This window comes from Chlorocebus sabaeus, chromosome X, assembly GCF_047675955.1.
Source record: "Chlorocebus sabaeus isolate Y175 chromosome X, mChlSab1.0.hap1, whole genome shotgun sequence".
NCBI classification, from domain to species: domain Eukaryota; kingdom Metazoa; phylum Chordata; class Mammalia; order Primates; family Cercopithecidae; genus Chlorocebus; species Chlorocebus sabaeus.
This window is the reverse complement of record NC_132933.1, coordinates 141,714,804-141,737,723: the sequence shown is the minus strand read 5'-3', so window position 1 is coordinate 141,737,723 and position 22,920 is coordinate 141,714,804. Positions and strand designations below refer to the sequence as shown.

The 22,920-nt window shown below is 38.8% G+C and overlaps 1 protein-coding gene across 7 annotated transcripts in view; it reads right to left on the bottom strand.

Moving 5' to 3' along the window:
• ARHGAP6 (Rho GTPase activating protein 6) overlaps positions 1–22,920 on the bottom strand; it is a 538,479-nt gene that overhangs the window by 60,793 nt on the left and 454,766 nt on the right. For all 7 annotated transcript variants that reach the window (XM_073013872.1, XM_073013876.1, XM_073013873.1 and 4 more), the window contains one exon: positions 7,230–7,301. In XM_073013872.1, the coding sequence (XP_072869973.1) occupies positions 7,230–7,301 (72 nt within the window). The remainder of the gene's footprint in view (positions 1–7,229; positions 7,302–22,920) is intronic.

Genomic DNA, 22,920 nt, shown 5'->3' with positions numbered 1-22,920 from the left:
TTTGTGGATATGGCTGGGGCTTAGAATGGCTAGGATGCAAAATGATAGGGTGCTCGCATTCAGCATGGGGCAAGCGCAGAGTCAGCATGCAGACTGAGCATTTCCTTCAATTCTGTGGCCTAGGTGCTCAATTTGCCTCACTCCAGCCTCCACCCTGTTGGCAGGCTGCACAGTCTTTGTGGTAGCTACTCAACCTGCCAGTCTAGCAGGAAAGCAGCCACAGACAGTAAGTAAATAAATGGGCATGGCTGTGTTCTAGTAAAGCTTTATTTACAAAGACAGCTAGTGGGCCACCCCTGCTATAAATTACATCTTCTTGTGCCTGTATCTTCAACCTCTTTTTTTCTACTATTTTTTTACTACATATATTCAAGCAGCTACTTCTTAAAAAAAATAACCCTCGACCCACTCTTTTCTTTTCTCCATGGTTTACCCCCTCTCCTTTTGCCACAGTTAAAATTCTCTAAAGTGTTCCCTTTACTTTCTGGCCTATAACTTTCTCACCTACCACTCTTTCCTCACTTCATCCTGTCTAGCTGATACCTCCATTAGATTCTAAAGCAGCTCCCTCTAAGTCATTGCTGTCTTCAGGGTCATTAAATTCAGTGTTTTTGACAGCTCTGTTTCATTTGCCCTTTTGTCATCCTTTAACCCTGATTGCCATTTCCTGAAATGCTCCCTGTCCTTTGCATCTTGGATATACTAACTGGGTTTTTCTCTACCTCTCTGGCTACATTCTTGCCCCTTTTTCTGGCTTATCATCTTCTACCTGGGTTTTCAATGTGGAAGGTCCTCAGAGCTCAATCTTAACCCTCCTCATCACTCTTGTCTCTCTATGTAAGTAACAGCACGATACCCATAACTTAAACTTCCATCCATACACATTTCACACCTTATTGCTACCTCTAGCTCAGACCCCTTCTTTGAGCACTAACCACTTCTTCCACCTTCTTATCTGGATGTCCCAAAGGCATTTCTTACTCTTCGTCTTCCCTTACAAGATCTTACTCAGATTTCCAAAAGTTTGCCTGTTCTTCATGTGGGAGAACCAGAAATCTGAGAGTCATCCTTGATACTTTATTCCTTCTTACATCCCATTTTCACTCCATCATCAAATCTTTATCATGTCACTTTCACATTATCTCTTTTTTCCATTCACTTCTCTCCACTTCCACTATCACTCCCACCCTAGTCTAAGGTACCATTATCTTTCTCCTGAACTTCCAAATCAAAAGTCATGCTGTGGCCCAGTACTGTGTGAGCTGGCCCCTTCCTAACCTTCTCAGAAACCACACACTCCCTGGTTCTTTCCTCTCTTCTTATCCTAGAAGTACTACCACTCAATGACAACATTCAATATATGTTCTTTGATAATTTCTGCATAGTGATATCTGATAACTTGACTGCTCTGCTATTTAATATGGAGCAAAATTAAAAGTTGTATGAGCTATTTGTACCTAGTGTTACTTCACAGCTCACATACAGTGACATACCTAGACAGTGAGGAAAATAAAACATGATACAATATGATTTCACCATAAAGAACGGTGCCAGACTTGAACTCTTTCCAGATACACATATGTATGTGGATACATATATGGCATAATCTGAAAATATCCTGGCAAGGGTTGTTGGGGGTACAATCTCACAGAGTTACATCATAGTAAAACCTATTCCCCATGTGCTCAGTTTAGGAAGCCCATTAATAAAACAAAGTAGCTATTTTTAAAATTACTTAATTTTAAAATTACTTTTGACACAAAGAAATTTTCAGAAGTTCTGAAAATTTTAAAAACTCTTTTGGTGTCAAGAAATATAACTAAGAGAAATTAAAGACTTGGAATTATTCTGTATGAAAATATGTTTTCTGATTAGTGTCAATCTTGAATTAGTCTCCATATGTAAATCAAAAGTCACATGGGCACTGCTTAAGTGGCATGGGGAACATAGGAGTGTCACATGATCCGCTATATATCAAGGCAATTAAATAACATACAGGACATGATTCATTCTGATGAAATCAATTAATATGGTAGCATATCAACCATTTATGAATCACTATTGGGAGAGCAATTCAATTCTAAAAGGCTGCTTCTGTTTATTTTTAGATTACCTAACTCAGGAGATCATTTAGTTTCCTGTTTTCCTTCTTTTACTCTTGGTTTCAAATGACCATTTTTCACATGTGCAGCTGTTACAAACCCAAATGCTAATATCCAACTGGAAGGAAATTATGTGAATAGATTACATCTGTGCCAGACTGGCACCCTCCACCTCATCCTCACACCCTGGTTCCCAGGACATCCATGCAATGACTCCCAGTGTTGACATGGACAGGGCTTTAAGTTCTGAAAAGATGCCATGTAATTAACCTTCACTTAAGCCTAGGTTACTTTGTTTTTAAACATTAAAGCTACTTAATTTTTTTTTTTTTTGGCACGAAGCCTGATATTTCCCCCTTAGTTGGGTGGGTGATACATCTTTTCTTTGGAACCACCAGGACCTGCCTTCCTCTTCCCACTTAGCTACCTTTGAGGCAGTATAGAACATTTCAGTTTTCACTAAGCCTATGTAAATATGATTTAGTTTTAAAAATCTATAATGGCCCAGTATGTATTGTTCGATTACTTCCCTGGCCCTTCCTTCCATTTTAATTCAAATTCTTGCTTCCCGCTGCTTTGAATATATAATATATGTAAGCAAACATACATCTTCTTCTGTTGAGGGAACATCTCATCATTCTGTTGAGGAACCTCCTGCAAATATGCTCACTCTGCTTAGTCTAGCCAAATGGATACTTTCTGAAAAATCACCTAAAGTCCAGATTAGATGTATTTAAATCCCAATATCAATATCATCACCCTAGAATAAACCAAGTTTAAAAGAGAATACATTACTAATATCAACCTCAGTGATCCCTTTAATATGCTCTATACACATGGAAAATTGCTCTAATCTGGAGACGTAAAAGTGCTCTACTGCAGGAATAGAATGAGCAAAAACTCTAGTTTAAAAGAGCAATGCTGGCTATTAATATTTAGGTCATTACAAAAATAAGGGCACAAACATATCAACAATTAAATATAACACAATTTATCAGACTATAATAGGTAGCTGGACCACCCTTAGCCTTCATTATTCCAGCAGTAGATTCTGCTGTGACAGAACATGCCCTGGTGAGTATCCTAGTTAATATGGATCAGAGTTCTCATCCTAGAAGTTGCACATTAGATGCTCTTAAAAACACCCATGCCTGAGGTATCCCTGCAGAACAATCAACTCAGACTCCCTGGGGTGGGGTCTTGGACTTTTTAAAGGTCCACAAGTGATTCTATTGTGTAGTCAGGGGTGGGGATCACTGACACTTTCACCTTCTTTTTTCCAATTTGAGGTAAACATTTGAAATGTCTGAAGATATTTGGGTTGAGGGTGGTGTTACTGGCATCTAATGAGTAGAGGCCAGGGATGCTGCTAAACATCTCACAATCCACAGGATAGCCCCTACTCCAGATAATTATCCAGTCTAAAATGACAATAGTAGCAAGGTTGAGAAACCTCACTCCAAAGGAAGTAAAACAATGGTTTTCCATTCTTTAGAATTCTTCACTTCTTTTAGTCTAAAGAACCAAATGTCATGACTGTTCAAGATATAGGTGTAGAGACTGAGATCAATGGTATGGAATAGCTCTTGTCCAATACTGATCCCAATGCACTTTTTAATACCCTTGGTTTCATCGCCTTCCATTACTTTTAAGGCAGAAATTATATCATTATATAAAAGGACTCCAAGATGAGATGTGTATGGCTGTTCTCATTCAAGACTCATTGACTGTGTCACATAAAATGAAAATAAATGCATACGTGGTACCATTTAGCAACCACTTCATAACAGACCATAAAAATAAGCAGCAAAAAGTGCGGTGGCTCACACCTATAATCCCAGCACTTTGGGAGGCCGAGGCAGGCGGATCATGAGGTCAAGAGTTCAAGACCAGCCTGGCCAGCACGGTGAATTAGCCGGGCATGGTGGTGCATGCCTGTAATCCCAGCTACTTGGGAGGCTGAGGCAGGAGAATTGCTTGAACCCAGGAAGTGGAGGTTGCAGTGAGCCGAGATTGTGCCAATGCACTCCAGCCTGGGTGACAGAGCAAGACTCTGTCTTGAAAAAAAAAAAAAAGGCACAAAAAATTGGACTGCATCAATGGGGCTCAAGTGTCCATTATGTGGGCTCAAAGAATATCAGTTTTAAATGACCATAAATACCTCTGAGAGAGTGGCTAAAGTTTTAGTTCCCTAAATAGACACACAAGGGGACACAAAACAGTATGATGAGAGTAAACAATCCCCAAAACATACAAAGCAAAAGATGAGTAGTATACTGTGATCTAACATAAAAATGCTGAGAATGCATTTGTCAATTTTGGCTTTTGTTGCCGTTGCTTTTGGTGTTTTAGACATGAAGTCCTTGCCCATGCCTATGTCCTGAATAGTATTACCTAGGTTTTCTTCTAGGGTTTTTATGGTTTTAGGTCTAACATTTAAGTCTCTAATCCATCTTGAATTAATTTTCGTATAGGGAATAAGGAAAGGATCCAGTTTCAGCTTTCTACTTATGGCTAGCCAATTTTACCAGCACCATTTATTAAATAGGGAATCCTTTCCCCATTTCTTGTTTTTGTCAGGTTTGTCAAAGATCAGATGGCTGTAGATGTGTGGTACTCTTTCTGAGAGCTCTGTTCTGTTCCATTGGTCTATATCTCTGTTTTGGTACCAGTACCATGCTGTTTTGGTTACTGTAGCCTTGTAGGATAGTTTGAAGTCAGGTAGTGCTTCTGCACAGCAAAAGAAACTACCATCAGAGGGAACAGACAACCTACAGAATGGGAGAACATTTTTGCAATCTACTCATCTGACAAAGGGCTAATATCCAGAACCTATAAAGAACTCAATCAAATTTACAAGAAAAAAACAACCCCATCAAAAAGTAGGTAAAGAATATGAACAGACACTTCTCAAAAGAAGACATTCATACAGTCAACAGACACATGAAAAAATGCTCATCATCACTCGCCATCAGAGAAATGCAAATCAAAACCACAATGAGATACCATCTCACACCAGTTAGAATGGCAATCATTAAAAAATCAGGAAACAACAGGTGCTGGAGAGGATGTGGAGAAATAGGAACAGTTTTACACTGTTGGTGGGACTGTAAACTAGTTCAACCATTGTGGAAAACAGTGTGGCGATTCCTCAAGGATCTAAAACTAGAAATACCATTTGACCCAGCCATCCCATTACTGGGGATATACCCAAAGGATTATAAGGCATGCTGCTATAAAGACACATGCACACGTATGTTTATTGTGGCACTATTCACAATAGCAAAGACTTGGAATCAACCCAAATGTCCATCAGTGACAGACTGGATTAAGAAAATGTGGCACATATACACCATGGAATACTATGCAGCCATAAAAAAGGATGAGTTCATGTCCTTTGTAGGGACATGGATGCAGCTGGAACCCATCTTTCTCAGCAAACTATCACAAGAACAGAAAACCAAATACCGCATGTTCTCACTCATAGGTGGGAATTGAACAATGAGATCACTTGGACACAGGAAGGGGAACATCACACACCAGGTCCTATTGTGGGGAGGGGGTAAGGGGGAGGGTTAGCATTAGGAGATATACCTAATGTAAATGATGAGTTAATGGGTGCAGCACACCAACATGGCACATGTATACATATGTAACCTGCACGTTATGCACATGTACCCTAGAACTTAAAGTATAATAAAAAAAAAAATCGCCCTCTCATGTTCAACCATTATATTTCATTTATATATATTTTAAAAAATTTTGTTGTACAAAAAAAAAATGCTGAGAATGCACTTACAAGTGGAACCTAAACATGTTGATATGGACACAAAGAAGGGAACAAGACACACTGGGGCCTACTTGAGGGTGGAGGGTGGGAGGAAAGTGAGAATTGAAAAACCACCTGTTGGGTACAATGGTGATTAGCTGGGTAATGAAATAATCTGTACAACAAACCCTTGCAACACAAAATTTACCTATTTAACAAACATACACATGTACCCCTGAACCTAAAACAAGAGTTTAAAAAAAATACTAGGCCGGGCGCGGTGGCTCAAGCCTGTAATCCCAGCACTTTGGGAGGCCGAGGTGGGCGGATCACGAGGTCAGGAGCTCCAGACCATTCTGGCTAACATGGTGAAACCCTGTCTTTAGTAAAAATACAAAAACAAACAAACAAACAAACAAAAAAAACCCCCAAAAAACTAGCCAGGTGTGGTGGCAGGCGTCTGTAGTCCCAGCTACTTAGGAGGCTGAGGCAGGAGAATGGTGTGAACTCAGGAGGTGGAGGTTGCAGTGAGCCGAGATCGTGCCACTGTACTCCAGCCTGGGCGACAAAGCAAGACTCCACCTCAAGAAAAAAAAAAAAAAGAAAGAAAATGAAAAAAGACTAATAGCCACTGACAATTCCCTAATGTTCCTGGATTTTTAAAAAGGAAAATACTTAAGTGAATATCTAATCTGGGAATTTTTAATTTAGGGGGTGGCAGGGTGGGCATTGGGTGAGTTTCAGGCCTTTGATAAAGCATCATCATTGTCAATGCTTCTTAAAGGGCTCTGTGACCCCCAAAATATTAAGGGCATTTGCTTTAACCTGTCTTGGCTGAGGCAATGTAACAAGGTAAAACATAAGCATTCACGTTGGTTACAAATAAATATTTTTCAACTGGGCGAAAAAAAAAATGCTGAGAATGGCCTATCTTCTTCAGTAACCCATGAGGATGAGACTGTTTCTTTCCAGTAGTCATGGTAGGTGAATTCAAACTCTCATTCAACTAACCCTGCCTGTCTGGATTTGCCAGACAGCTGGTTAGCGTTAGAGATGCTGTCCATGGCTTCTCAACCCAGATCCTCTTTATGCATAGCTGATTGGTCAAAATAATAATTGGAACCATAAACTTGGCTGAGGTCACACTCTCCTCAAACCAGCTGAATTCATCAGTTCAGTACAGGGTTGCTCAAACACAGAAGAGTAGACCAAAACAGCCCTTAATGACATTTCATTGTAGAAATCCAGTTTTCATAACAGAGTTGAACCATGTATACCTACGCAATTCAATAACCCCACCAAATTTATCCATTATGCTCCATGGAAGATGCATTTACATTAGTTACTTTATCTTTTACCTTTGTCTTTGTTTTTCTCCTTTCCTAGTGAATCCAGTTTCTTTCTTAAAGATTTCTTTCTCTTTTGTCCATCTATAAATATTAAAAGGAGGAGAAGTTATAAAGATAAACATATAAGTGATATTTTACAGTATCAATAATTACATTTGAGCAAAAGTATGACTTTTCTCTTACTTCACTTATAATTTGACATTTTAAACAAGTAACAGCTCTGAGAATACATGAAAATCCTGACTTGGATAGCACATATCACCAGAATTTTGGTGTATATTCTTGAATTTCCTTTCAGTCATGGAAGGTATAGGAAACGTACCTCCTTTGGAAGTAATTTAGCTTTGACATTTAGATAGGTGTAATTTTACTATTATCTAAGTCTCTTCCTCTTCTCTGTGGTTACATAACTTAATGTTCATCTTGAACCAAATCTCCATGAGAAGAGAATTACCAGCATATATAGCTTTGACATTCATGAGCTAGGAGAGTACAACTGGATAAGAAAATGGATTTGGAAGTCCATAGAACAGTATCATGCTGTTTTGGTTACTGTAGCCTTGTAGGATAGTTTGAAGTCAGGTAGTGCTTCTGCACAGCAAAAGAAACTACCATCAGAGGGAACAGACAACCTACAGAATGGGAGAACATTTTTGCAATCTACTCATCTGACAAAGGGCTAATATCCAGAATAAAATGGGAATTTCACAAGCTTGTTGTGAGAATGAAATGAAACAACACATATAAAGCTCTTCACAGGGAGCCTGACACAGGTCAGGCTACTTTCTTTGTGGGGAGTTCCATGTTATAGCTATATTGTAATTGAGTTAACCATTCCTCCATTGATGAACATTTTGGTTGTTTCTCATTGTTCACTATAATAAGTAAGAAATACATTCTTTTACAGTCTAGTATTTACAACAAATGTACTTAATGTGTCTGTTTAACTCACCAAATAATAAAGATAGCACTCATATCACTGGGCAGCTGCAATCAAATTCCTGGGCTGTCATCATAAAATATTGGCATTCATCATTGCCAGAATGCATTTTGAGGTTATGCAGCTGTCAATTTAGCATGTGGGAGGTGCAAATTCAGAATCCACACTGTCATCAAATAGGGGACATGCAGACCATGCCGCAAGGAAATGTATGGTGAAAAAAATGATTAAGAATTGTTTGTACAGGACACACTAAAAATGTAAAGAAAGAGATTCAGTCCAATACATTTAAAAGCAAGACTATAATATCAGGATAAAACAGAGTAAGCATTATGAAACAGAAATGAGCGTTCCTGGTATCCTCACAGAGTTGCAGATGTCCCTAACTCCTCATTTTTTGGAGGCAAAAGAACATCACAATATAATCAACAGGCACATTCAGTCCTTCCTTCTTTTCAAAGATTTCAAAAATGACTCTCCTGTCACCAAAAGAAAATAGTTCATAAGAATCTTCATTCTTGTAGTCACGCAATTTTTATAGGGGAAATTATCTAAATCAGTTGTAATGTATTTGATGGCAACAGCCATCAATCTCTTCCATTATGTATATGTTCATAGATATGAACAACATCTAAAAGGTGATCTACTAGGGCCTGCCATGACTTATTACACAGATCGTAAACATACTAACTGTACAAGATCTAATCTGTTCTCCAATTAGGCCTTATAGGTCTTTTACTCTGTAACACTTTGTTCATAGCTAGTCCATATCTCAAATGTATTTGACAGTAACAAAAATTCTTTCATTTAAATAGTTGACCCAGCAGAATAATTAAACCATCTATTAAAGCTTGAGATTTAATTTTTCATAACAAATGGGAAGATCCTAAAATTCAAACAAGCTGTCAAAGAGTCAGAATACATACCAGATAGAGGACATTATTTTTAAAAGATAGAATGATTCTTAAGAACTTTTTAAAAACTTATAAGATGTATTCTATGTAGATGTGTATAAATATAAATGTTCTGTCTAAATAATAACCATAAGTCCAACTCCAACATATCTAATAGCCAAGTTAAGCCAAGTTAAGATGTAGACTATTGCTAGTACCTGAGAAACCACCTGTATTCTTCCCTCTTCCTAGCCCCAGATAATTACTAGTGTGACTTTTGCAATGATGACTTATCAGATTTTATTCATAGTTTTACCATCTATCCATGCATTTATAAAGAATATGATTTTGTTTTTCCTGTTTTGGGATGCAAACAGATGGAATCACATTATGGATACTGTTTCTTGCCTTGTTTATTTTGTTCACCAACACTTAATGAGATTCATCCTGTTGAGGCAGGTAGCTGTAGATCATTCCTCTTGATTGCTATATAGTAGGGGTTTTTGGTATGAATATACCACAGTTCATTTCCTCATTGAACTGTTGATGGTATTTGAGTTGTTTCTAACTTGGGGTTATTAGGAACAATGTTTTTGAAAAATTTTGCTCATGTCTCCTTACAAGCATGTACATATACAAGTCTCCCTGAGACAGTGGTTCTTAAAGTGTAGTTCTGGGACCAGCAGCATCAGTATCACCTGGGAACCTGCTAGAGGTACAAACTGTCTATGGTCCCACTCCAGATATGCTAAATCTGGAACTCTGGGGTGTCACTCAGCAATGTGTGTTTGAACACACCCTCTAAGGGATTATGGTGCACATTAAAGTCTGGTTCACATTAAAGTCTGGAACCACCACTCCAGGGTATATGTAAAAGTTGCATTGCTGGATCTATGTATAGGCAATTTCAGACTTTATTTGGTAAAATCAAGCTTTTCAAAATAGTTTTGCTCATTTATATTCCCACAAATATGAGAGTTTACATAATCCCACAAGGATAATATATACCTTAAACTCCAAAACTCCAGACAACACCTTGAAGTCCCCTTATAGGCAAAGTATGATCTTTGAGAATGCTGGCCTATTAAAAAATACTTAATTACTTACAACAAAAATTTTTCACTTAATTAGATAGAGGTGAATGTTATGAATACGTAACTATACAAAATGATGGATGACATGCAATAATGTGAAATGAAGCATTGCGTTAGCACACCATTTTCTCTTTTAAAATCCTCAGCAAAATGACCAGAGATGCACGGTGAAACTGCTTATTCCTCTTCTCCTTTGTGATTAATCTGTGGTTTGCCTTGGAGTCCCCCATTTTTGAAGAATAAAATGTCTCATCTTTTGTTCTCATAAAGCACAGAAAACTTTGTGACAAAGCTCAAGAGGCTTATGTGCTTGCAACCATACAGAACAGTTTATGTTCCACCAGCTCCTTGGATGGCAATAACTGTGATTAAATGCCATTTTGTCTTTTAAAGAAATGCAAGCTCCACAACTACCAATACTGCACATAAGTGTTTTCATGGTGCATATGGTGATGACTGCGTGCTTGCTAACTGCTCCCAGTGTGTGCACTGTCTTACAGACAAGTGACCTGCAGGAAGAACTTGGGTTGCATGCCCTGATAAAATACATCTTGGAACAAGCACATAGGCATTGGCCACCCTTTGCCCTCTTTTCACTAGGAATTGTGGAAGTCCTCATTAATGTGTCCAAAGGAAACCATGTCCTACCTGAGAGACCTCACAGACACCTGTGACGCAATAGCAGATGGCAAGGCAGCAAGCTTTCCCCGTCCTAGTGACCCCAAAGCAAAGGACCCAACTGTGTGGGAGGTGGTTAATCTGGGCATCCTCTTGGGAAATACCAATGCCAAACAGTGTCTTCAGGAGGGTCGAAAACAAGAAAACATGAGATTGCTCCCTGAGACATGCTTTTTATGGATTCATTTGCTGTTAGGGATGGTGTTCCATTTTAAGGCTTCTTTCTCTAGTTAGACTAGCTCTCTGAGGGTGAAACTAGGCTTCCTAGGCGTTTGTCTCCTTCCAAGTGAATAGCCCAGTGCAGGGCATGCCCTGAGGACATGTCAACACTGTCCAAAGCCAGGAAGTCAGATGGAGCTTTTGGGTTGGGTCTAAGCAATGAAGTACGTATCTCCTAATTTTAAAGTGATCATATTCAGAGAATGAGGCTTATAAACTGGTATTTTCCATAATACAATTAATTCTAGAGATAATAATAAAAATATTGTCCAAGGAAAGATTTGTTTAGGTGACAGAAGGAAGAGTAAGGGTTACCTTTGGGGAATAAATATTACCTGAAAGAGGGTATGAGGGAATCTTCCGGGGTGCTGATCATGTTCTATATCTTGATCTGGTTGGTAGTAACATGTCATTCACATATTAAAAACCTATCGAGCTGTGCACACTCATATTTATGTACATTACTATATATGTTATTCCTCAATAAAAACAATAACAAAAGACCTCATCATTTTTGCAGAAGTGCACTAATATGAGAGTTAGTTCCATTCATGGAATGGGCCTGAAAACTCAGCAACAAAGTCCTTTGGAAGAAAGTTCTTAAGTGTTTAACTTTTCTAAATATCTGAATGCCAATGATCTCATCTGACCACCACAACTTCCCTGTGATACAGCACACAGTAGTAATAAATAGTCAGTGTTTATTGAGTAAGTACTATAAGCTAAGTGCTTAGTATCCAAAATCTTATTACATCCTCACAGCAATTCTATGAAGCCAATATTATTCTTTCCATTTTACAGATAAAGAGACAGATTAGGACAGAGTAAGTAACTTGTACATGGGCAGGAGGTGTGAGATGATAAATTCAGAACTTGCTCACAGGACTATCCAGTATCAAAGCAGGTCCTCTGTATTACTCTGTTCTCATGCTGCTATAAGAACATACCAGAGACTCGGTAATTTATAAAAAAGTTCAAATGACTCACAGTTCCACATGGCTGGGGAGGCCTCAGGAAACTTATAATCATGGTGGAAGGGGAAGCAAACGCTACCTTCTTCACATGGCAGCAGCAAGGAGAAGTGCAGAGTGAAGTGGGGGAAAAGCCCCTTATAAAACCATCAGATCTTGTGAGAACTCACTATCACGAGAATAGCAGCTTGGAGGTAACTGCCCCCATAATTCAATTAACTCCCACTGGGTCCCCCTCACCACACATGGGAATTATGGGAGCTACAATACAAGATGAGATTTGGGTGGGGATATAGCTGAACCATATCAGGTGGTTTCAACTTGCATGCTTATTTTTATGACCCTCCACTACTGTACCACTGTGCAAACTGGGTGTGTGTGTGTGTGTGTGTGTGTGTGTGTAGCCTGGTCCACAGGAAAACTCAGCAAGTATTAGCTGGTATTCTTAGCTATTATGGGTAAAGTTGTTTAGAGGTCAGTTAGCAGAGAAGTTGACCAAGTTTCTGGTCATCTGGGAGGAGTTGGCAGTCTTTCCGGAGTTGTAGCAGCATTTAACACCTGAGAATTTCTGTTCACTTGAAACTCCTTCATTTGAAGGAACTTTAGCACACAAATCAGGGACCCTCTGCCTAAGCATGTCCAACCATCTTTAAAAAGGCTTCAGAGGTGGCTCATTGAAGGCTCTCAAAATCTATAACCTGTGATGAGGTACTGTTCCCATAACCTTAAATCTATCTATAGGACCCTGGTGTGATAGATTCCTGGATGCATTTCCCTCCATCTACAGTCCCTGTCAGAAGATGGATAGTTACCTTTACAACACTAAAGAATACAGGTGCTTAAACAAATATGATATTTGAAAGCTTATAAGAAGAATTGGCTGGGCATGCACGCCTGTAATCCCACACTTTGGGAGAACCAGGTGGGCAGGTCATTCGAGGTCAGGAGTTTGAGACCAGCCTGGCCTATGCGGTGAAACCCTGTCTTTACTAAAAATACAAAAATTTGCTGGGTGTGATGGTGGGCACCTTTAATTCCAGCTACTCAGGAGGCTGAGGCAGGAGAATCACAGGAAGCGGAGGTTGCAGTGAGCCAAGATTGTTCCACTGCACTCCAGCCTGGGTGACAGAGCAAGACTCTGTATCAAAAATAAATAAATAAATAAATAAATAAATAAAAATAAAAGAATTGACTGAGTGAATGTGTGAACATATTATGATATGTAAACTTTCTCAATATAGAGTAAAAGTGGGAGGTCAGACTCTGGAAACAGACAGTCTTTTTCCAAATCTACTCCCTGACCCAAACCAAGATCAACCCTGCTATCTCACTGTGCCTCCATTGCCCTCTCTGTAAAATGGAGGATAATAACACTAGCTACCTATAGGCTTGTGATGAGGATTTAATGAATTCATTCATAAAGCACTTGGAACAGGTCTTGTCATGTGGCTAGCAATCAGTACATTTTTACTCAATAAATAGAAAGCAAAACTTTGGGCTCCTGTTGATTTCCTCACTCTGGATACTTCCCCCAGGATATACCAAATTGCTATTCTAGGTGTAAACATTTCCAGAAACATTTCTGATGCCTTTTCTAAATTAGGAATTTCCACTTCAATGGCTTTCAGAGCTCATCCACATAACCCTGGGTTTACACAAGGATATTGCAAGGATTTTACAGGGTTGAATTGTTTGAAAGAAATCAATTTCCAGAGCACCATTTTCCTAACAAACTCAAACTGCTCTTTTCAGAGGAACTCTTACTGTGATTCAGTCACGCCTCAATAATCAATGCCAGCACAGAGGAAATTCAGCTCATCACATTCTCCAGCCACTTCTAATTCACCAGTCTGGGATTGCTTGAAGCTTAGATGGAGGCTGTTGTCCTCTATAATGACATTAACAGCACCTCTTCACTCTCAAGGAGAGCCTGTTAAATTTTAAGCTTAGGAGATTTTAGCAAGAACTCCCTAAGATCATACCCAGTTTTCAGAATGGTTACGTTGTTTTTCTGGGGTGACATCTAAAACTTTCACGAGGTTCTCAAGAGGGTCTATGGGCCCAACAAGATTGAAGACCACTATTTTAGAGGAACAATGGACCCTTCTCCACTCCAAGGCCAACTCCTTCATTCTCTCATTTAGACTCTCACTCCTACATACTCAAACTTTGGTGTTTCAACTCAAGTCCTTCAGCCTACATCTACGCTCAAGTCTGAATCTTCATCTGTAAAATATCTTCCCTTTAGCAACCACCCTACCTTCCTTCTGTTCTTCCTGGCTCTACTTCTTCAAACGCTAAGTACTTTTCATCAAATTATTGTCTGTTTTTTGTTCCTTGCACTACAGCAAGACCCTGGTGATGTCTAATGCAGTGTACACATTCTAACTCTGATATAAACTCTGTGTGTGTGTGCATGACTTGATATCATTTGGATAGCAATTTATGGCAGAAACATCCTCTGGTCTGACTCTGAGTCTTTTTACGATTGATAACTGAAACTATTACTTGAAGTTCTCCCTTCCTTTGGACTTGATGACATCATTCTTCACTTTTTCTTTTCCTGTCTCAGGGTCTTCTTTCTCAACCTATTCTGTGGCTTCTTCTCTCCATGCAGCAATTCACTTTATAAATAATATTGAAAGAATGAATGGATGGGGATCGGTTTTGATGAGACACTGCTCCAAGCTTGGCTCTGCCTCTGACTGACTGCCTGACTTTGAGCGCCTTCCTGGGCCTGTCTGCATTCAGTCTCCTTGCAATATCATGGGGAGACTGAGATGATAACATATTGACTGTCCAGCACAGAATAGATGCTCAATAAATTAGTTGATCTTTCTCCCTGCAGGCAAATATTGTTTCTCTTAATGACACCCAGTGTTTTGATGACCATCGTGATGTTGCAAACTCTTAAACACATCTCTGTTTGAGGTCTCTTTACAACTGGAGACTTATTTTTCCCTTTGCTTACCAGGCATCTACATCTGAACCTCCCATGGGCACCTCAAAGGTCACAACTGTGGGTAGCCCTATACCTGCCCTCTGAGACTTCCTTTTACAGTCTCTCCAGCTACCCACTCTTCCGAACCAGCCACCTCGAAGTTATTCTGTAAACCTTCCATTTGGTGGCTAAACCCTTCTCACATGTAATTGGTAAAGAACTCCTTTTGATTTGACCTTCCTCTTTGCTCTGGCATTTCCATCTCCATGGACACTGCTACAGTCCAGACCTCCACTGTTTCCATGTGAGAGTAAACACTGATCTATATGGTCTTCCAGCCTCTAGTCTCATCCTGTTTCATCTGATAGTCCCCATTGCTGCAGAAAGTAGCAGTTGCCAACATCATGGGGAGATTAGTATAACACATTGACTGTCCAGCACAAAGTAGATGCTAAAGAAGTTAGTTGATCTTTCTCCCTGCAGGCGAATATTGTTTCCCTTATTGACACCCAGCATTTTGATGACCATCGTGATGTGGCAAACCTCCTAGAAAGTGTTGCATCACTTTCCTAGAAAGTACCTCTTTACTTCTCTCCCATATGTAAAATCTTTCAGTTACTCTCCATTATCTAGAGCAAAGTTGTTCACTCTAGCACTGTCAACATTTGGGGCAGAGTCTTTGCCATCGGGACTGTCCTATACAGTGTAGGATGCTTAGTGGATCCCTGGTCTCCATTCACCAGATGCCAGTAGCCTTCCCCCCTCCCCAGTTGTAACAGAAAAATATAGACCTTGCCAAGTATCCCAGGGAGGGAGCACAAAGTTGTCCCTGATTGAGAACCACTGACCTGCAAAAATAAAACCTATATTCTCTCTTGGCTTATAATATACCTCAAGATATTGTACCCAAATATCTTCGACTTTATCTCCTGAAACTATAACTCACACAGACCCTGAAATCTCTAATAGTTCTACAAAAAGTTTATTCTTTCCAAGTATACCCCACCTTTTATGACTCCCAGACTAAAATGCCCCATTTTTCTATTTTTTGTCCCAATTTTCTACTGGAGTACCTTTTTGTTCTTATCCTTCCAAACTAATCTCAGATAACTTCTCCTGTTGTAAAGTCTTCCCTATCTATACTATAAATAATTTGTCCTTCTTCCTTATGGATCCTACATCACTTGCCATCTATTATAGGACTTGTCACTATAATTTCTTCCTTTCACAAATGTATTTTACCCTGACCACTACTACTACCTACTTACAACTTTTTGAGTTTAGAAAAGAGATTCTATATACTTAGCATGTAGTACAATACCCAACACATACTAGGAGTCTTGACAGCTATTAGATGAATAAGGGAATGACTGAATGAGTGAATGAATGACGTCACATCCTTCTCTCCCTGGCATGGAAATATGTTGCATGTTCTGCAGGCAGAGTGAGTTGCTGGCCTCATGTCAAGGGGGAATCCCCCTTTAAGAATCGGATCTGAGCTGCTGTTCTCCATGTTACCTGAAATCCCACCTGTTCCTGAAACTTGCTCTATTGAGACTTGAGTTTCAACTTGATGCTAGAGAAAGTTGTTTAAATTTATTTTAATTTTTATTCATTAATGATTGCATCTGTAATGTCCCAGTCATAAAAATAATCTTATATTCAGTAAATCCCACTGAGAAATATTCTGCATGGGGCTCTGCTGAGCATATTGATGTGGAATTTATACCCAAGTCTATTTCGGAAAACATCAAATTAAACTTGTAACTATAAAGGAAATAAGAGTGTCCTTGACCTCCCAAGACTTAGATGATCAGCAGTTTTTAATTACATTCCTTAAAAGCAAACCTTGATTTTTAAAGCACTAGGCATGAAGCTGTAATCAAAGGCACTGATGATATTTAGATGATTTAGAAGAGCAAAAGCTGATCTGCCAACATTCAGCTTGCAGGATACATTTATCTTCCATAAGTAGTATGAAACACCTTTGTTTTTATATAGATTATATTACTTTAGAAAATTATAGATTTTGCCTTGTTATATTACTTACAGTCAAAATAAATGATTATGGATATTTATAATTACAAGAAGCAGCTCATTAAAAGGGGCTGGTTTTATTGAGGCTTTATTTCTATTGGAATAATTTTATGCACACAGCAGTATTACAAATAGAATATACCAGAGGATGATTTTAGGAACTTAGTTCAAAAGCCCTCTCAGGATTTTGCATACATTTTAAATAATATTCAGCTAAACACGTAATCACATGTTGTTCATATATTTCCAAAAATCCCATATGGTTAGAAATGCCTGCCAGATTTCTCTGTTTTGATAAACAGAATGACATTTAATTAAACAGTCCTGAAAAATACCTTCTTTCTTGACTTTATACTCAGGCGAGTTAATAAAGTTCCCATTTCCGATGATGAAATGACACATTTCTTGCCCCTATTCTGGTTTTCTGCCTCAAACGTCTTCCTGGAGAGACTCCATGTATGTCAGCCTTCTCAAGGATTTAAGAGTATTAAACCAAGGGTAGATGGTAGCTAGTGTTCTTTGATCTTACTGCACTCGTTGTTATTCATTTTATTCTTCTTTTCTTTCTTTCTTTCTTTTTTTTTTTAGATATTGGGGTCTCACTATGTTAGCCAGGTTGGTCTTGAACTCCTGGCCTCAAGTAATCCTCCCACCTCAGCCTCCAAAGTGTTAGGATTAGAGGTGTGAGTCACCACACCTGGCCTGGTTGTTGTTGATTTTTAAGAAGTGATTTCTTACTTGTTGTCCATGAAACTTGGTGTGCTCTAAATAGGTTGTTTGTTTCACTATGACATTCCGTATATTTACCATTAATTCCAATTAATAGGAATTCCAATAGAATGGCTGAAACAAATTGAGTAGAACAATTACTAACCCCTTTAGACATTATTATGTTAGGTTGAAATATTTTCTACACTGGCTCTATCTATGGGTCATTGCATCTGGCTATTTAGATCACAAGGAAATGTAATTGAACTAAAAATCCTAGTCATTGAGAAACGGGCTGTTTTTGTTTTGCTTGGCTTTTTACCTCTTGGCTGATTCCTCATCTTTGAAGTTTGCTCTGAGAGCTCTGAAGCTTGGGCAATATACAACAATATAGGCAAAGTAAGGAAACAATTAGGTTGTATGATATTAATACATTCCCATCCTGAAAACCACAGTTTTAAAATATTCCTATTGTTTCCCCTGTCCTCTGCTCATTTGACAGTTACCACGAGCTTTGGGCAGAGGGGGAGAGAAGTGCATATGTTGTCACCTGCCGCTCTGCTGCTTCCATAGCCCATGTTAGGAATGAGCATGGTGTAGATTAAGTACAACTACACAATAGTCATCAATTGCCAGTGTTATCAATACATTAGAAAAGGGCTTTGATTTCCAATTAAGCACTGAATAATTGAAAGAAAAATGTGTTGTTGCAGGTTGTTGAGAAACACCTCTACCTCCATTTACCCTTTCATTAAGAAACAGGGATAAAAAATATTGCGATATCAGGATATCTAGAATTTGGAAGATGTGGAATAATTCGTTGAGTCCAAGGGCAATCCAGCAAATAAGCTGTGATTCAGACTCTGGTGTGCTCCGTGGATGCCATGGGTCATCCAGGAGTCTTGTTACCTAGATGGGGAGGAGGAACCACCTGGGAGGAATTTATTCTAAGGAAAAAAGTCATCCTGGCATAGTGACTTTGACCCAGATCAAAAGCCTGGGTTGTTGAAGAGGAGCTGAATTCTAGGAGTGGTGTGTTTACAATGAGTGCTGTGTTTCCCAGATTTTCCCATCCATCCATAAGGATCTGCACATTTTAGGAAGACAGAGAGAGAGAATTCAGAAAAAGAACTGAATGAGAGTGCAGTAGTAGGTTAGCTCAGCAGATCTGTGTTGTCCAAACCCTGTACTTTCCAAAGAAACGTCCGCTCTTTGACAACCTTCCAGGAGATAACCTCTAAGCCCTTGGAATATCCCGCCTGATAATAATGTATTTGTTTACCTGAAGCTTTGAGTTATGCTAGATAGTTAATGCTAACAATGTGACATATAGTAGGAGCTTTGGGCCACCTGTATCAGTTTTGACCTCTGGAGGGGCTGGCAACTAAGTTCAGTCATGCAGACAGTCTGCCATGTCTACATGCCCCAAAACCACACTGGATGCCAGGGTTGGGGGAGCTCCCTGGGCAGCAATGCTCTGTGCATGCTTCCTCACCTCACTGCTGGGAGAATTAAATATCATTTGGTTCAATTTCCCAGCTGCTGAAAAACTAATTCTGTTGGGGAGAAATTAATAATGTAACTTAAAAGGAAGAATGTTGCTTTATAGCAGCATAATTTATAATCCTTTGGGTATATACCCAGTAATGGGATGGCTGGGTCATACCTGATGTAAATGACGAGTTGATGGGTGCAGCACACCAACATGGCACAAGTATACATATGTAGCAAACCTGCACGTTGTGCACGTGTACCCTACAACTTGAAGTTTAATAATAATAAATAATTTAAAAAAAAAAAAAGAAAAAAAAAAAAAAGGAAGAATGTTGATTGTGTAGATTTCGTAGAATTTTTTTTTTAAATGTTAAGGGAAGAAGGGAAGACCAACTATGTAGAAAAGGGAGCCTTTATTATGAACACACAACTCTTTAAAAGAAGTAATACCCATGTAGAATAAAAGTAAAGAAAAAAGAAATAACTCAGATAATCACATAAGATTATGTTTAATCTTACATATTATACTTACATATTTTATTTGAGACAGAGTCTCACTCTGTTGCCCAGGCTGAAGTGCAGTGGCATGATCTTGGCTCACTGCAACCTCTGCCTCCTGGGTTCAAGTGATTCTTGTGCCTCAGCCACCCGAGTAGCTGGGATCACAGGTGTGTGCCACCATTCCTGGCTAATTTTTTCTGCGTTTTTGGGAGAGAGGGGTTTCGCCATGTTGGCCAGGCTGGTTTCAAACTCCTGGCCTCAAATGATCTGCCTGTCTCAGCCTCTCAAAGGGCTGGGATTACAGGTGTGAGCCACTGTGCCCAGCCACTTACATGAAACATCTGATCACATTTCTGAATTCAAAATATATGAATATGTTATATGGAAAAATGTTTTGAAAGTCCAATGAAAATTAATAACCAAATAGAATGTTTTACTTAGTCATTTTTGACTTATCTTTGTAATAATTTTGTTTTATAATGTGAAAAATAGATCTATTGCTCATCTTGTCAAAAATATTTATGTACAGAACTGTATTTTAAAACAAGCAAGTACAAAAGAGAAATACAGTGTATGAATATTTTATTACCTCTCAAAATAGCCTTACTTGAAAAGACTATCACTCCATGGCCAATGGATCTACTTGATCCTGAAATAACTGTGGATGGGGTATCTGTTACTATCAGCAGGCCAACCTTACAGCAACAAGAAGAAAGGCCTTTGACAACCTGAGGGTCACCACTGGGATTTCTATGGCCAACTTAAGTGGAAAGAATGAGCAGGAAACCAGTTGACTTTTTTTGAAGAAAAAACGACAAGAATCTCTCACTTAGTACCTTTTAGTCATCATTTCTTGGAAACAACTATACATCATACAGTTGCATGCAGGGAAATAAATTGAATATGTACTTTGTAAGAGAGCTTGGCAATAAGTGGCAATGACCATCCCTCAAAGTTATATAGGAAGGGCAGTCCAATAGTATAGTTTTGTATTTGGGGCAGTATTTTGATAGAGGCATTTGAGCAACATACATTAAGCAGAGGCAGGCAGATGAATGGGTGGCTCTATTCTCTGCAAATCCATCACCAGTTTCGTGATACTCCTAACACTCTTCACTGCCTGCCAGTTTACTGGAGTCCTTGCATCACTGTAGTACATCCATCAGTACAGACTGTTATTCCTGCTGAGTAAAGGTAGTACAGAACAACAGTACAGCCTTTTATTACTGATGAAAGTTGTCAGTATTGAGGTCCAAAGAGGAGTCTGACATTTTTTCTAAGTTAAAAATAGTGAGCATGGTACATAAATTAATGCAATTGTTTTGCATGTGAACTTCTGCTATAATAGTCCCTCAAAAAGCAAGAACATGAAAAGAATGATAATTCGGCCTTGTTGTAGCTGAAAGGATTTGAATGGTATTTCTTGACATTTTGTTGGCTTATAAGTGAACCATGCCACAGAATGCAATGGACACAGGGACATTTCTTTTGTCATAGCATCTTTCACAAGTGAAATTCCCTAGTTAGACTATAAACAAAAACAGCTGTGCAATTTCAGACAAGTTCCATACACCGAAGATGGGTCAAATTTAAAAATGAAACAGTTATTGTGGAGTTTATGTTCCTCCAGCTTTTATTGTTTTTTTTTTTAAATTTATTTATTATTATTAAACTTCAAGTTGTAGGGTACATGTGCACAACGTGCAGGTTTGCTACATATGTATACTTGTGCCATGTTGGTGTGCTGCACCCATCAACTCGTCATTTACATCAGGTATAACTCCCAATGCAATCCCTCCCCCCTCCCCCCTCCCCATGATAGGCCCCGGTGTGTGATGTTCCCCTTCCCGAGTCCAAGTGATCTCATTGTTCAGTTCCCACCTACGAGTGAGAACATGCGGTGTTCGGTTTTCTGTTCTTGTGATAGTTTGCTAAGAATGATGGTTTCCAGCTGCATCCATGTCCCTACAAAGGACACAAACTCATCCTTTTTTATGGCTGCATCGTATTCCATGGTGTATATGTGCCACATTTTCTTAATCCAATCTGTCACTGATGGACATTTGGGTTGATTCCAAGTCTTTGCTATTGTGAATAGTGCTGCAATAAACATACGTGTGCATGTGTCCTTATAGCAGCATAATTTATAATCCTTTGGGTATATACCCAGTAATGGGATGGCTGGGTCATATGGTACATCTAGTTCTAGATCCTTGAGGAATTGCCATACTGTTTTCCATAATGGTTGAACTAGTTTACAATCCCACCAACAGTGTAAAAGTGTTCCTATTTCTCCACATCCTCTCCAGCACCTGTTGTTTCCTGACTTTTGAATGATCGCCATTCTAACTGGTGTGAGATGGTATCTCATTGTGGTTTTGATTTGCATTTCTCTGATGGCCAGTGATGATGAGCATTTTTTCATGTGTCTGTTGGCTGTATGAATGTCTTCTTTTGAGAAATGTCTGTTCGTATCCTTTGCCCACTTTTGGATGGGGTTGTTTGTTTTTTTCTTGTAAATTTGTTTGAGTTCTTTGTAGGTTGTGGATATTAGCCCTTTGTCAGATGAGTAGATTGCAAAAATGTTCTCCCATTCTGTAGGTTGCCTGCTCACTCTGATGGTAGTTTCTTTTGCTGTGCAGAAGCTCTTTAGTTTGATGAGATCCCATTTGTCAATTTTGGCTTTTGTTGCCGTTGCTTTTGGTGTTTTAGACATGAAGTCTTTGCCCATGCCTATGTCCTGAATGGTACTACCTAGGTTTTCCTCTAGGATTTTTATAGCTTTTAAATATCATTACAAACAATGTAATAATGCATTTTAGACTAGTAGTGGTTTTTCAAAAGTGAAACCAGGAGATTCCAACATTAATCTAGAAAATTGATTTTGGTGTGTATCTTTTGCTACTATTTTTATGAAAAACAAAACATATATAGAGAAAAAGTATATTTCCATCAATAGAACTATTAAGTTACACATTTGATTAAGCGTATTTTGAAGACTCACAAATGGAATGAGATTGAGAGCCTCGATATCTACTGAAAAGCCAAGTTTGAAAATGTTAAAAGTCTATTATTTGAATAGAAGTCATTTATTATTCAGAGCTCTATCATTTATAAATGATACAACCAGCCTCATCTTATGAGAGTTCAGCAATGCTCTTTAAAAAATCTGGATGAATTAAGTGTCATTCACTCAAATACAAAACAGAAATAGAGAGAAATTA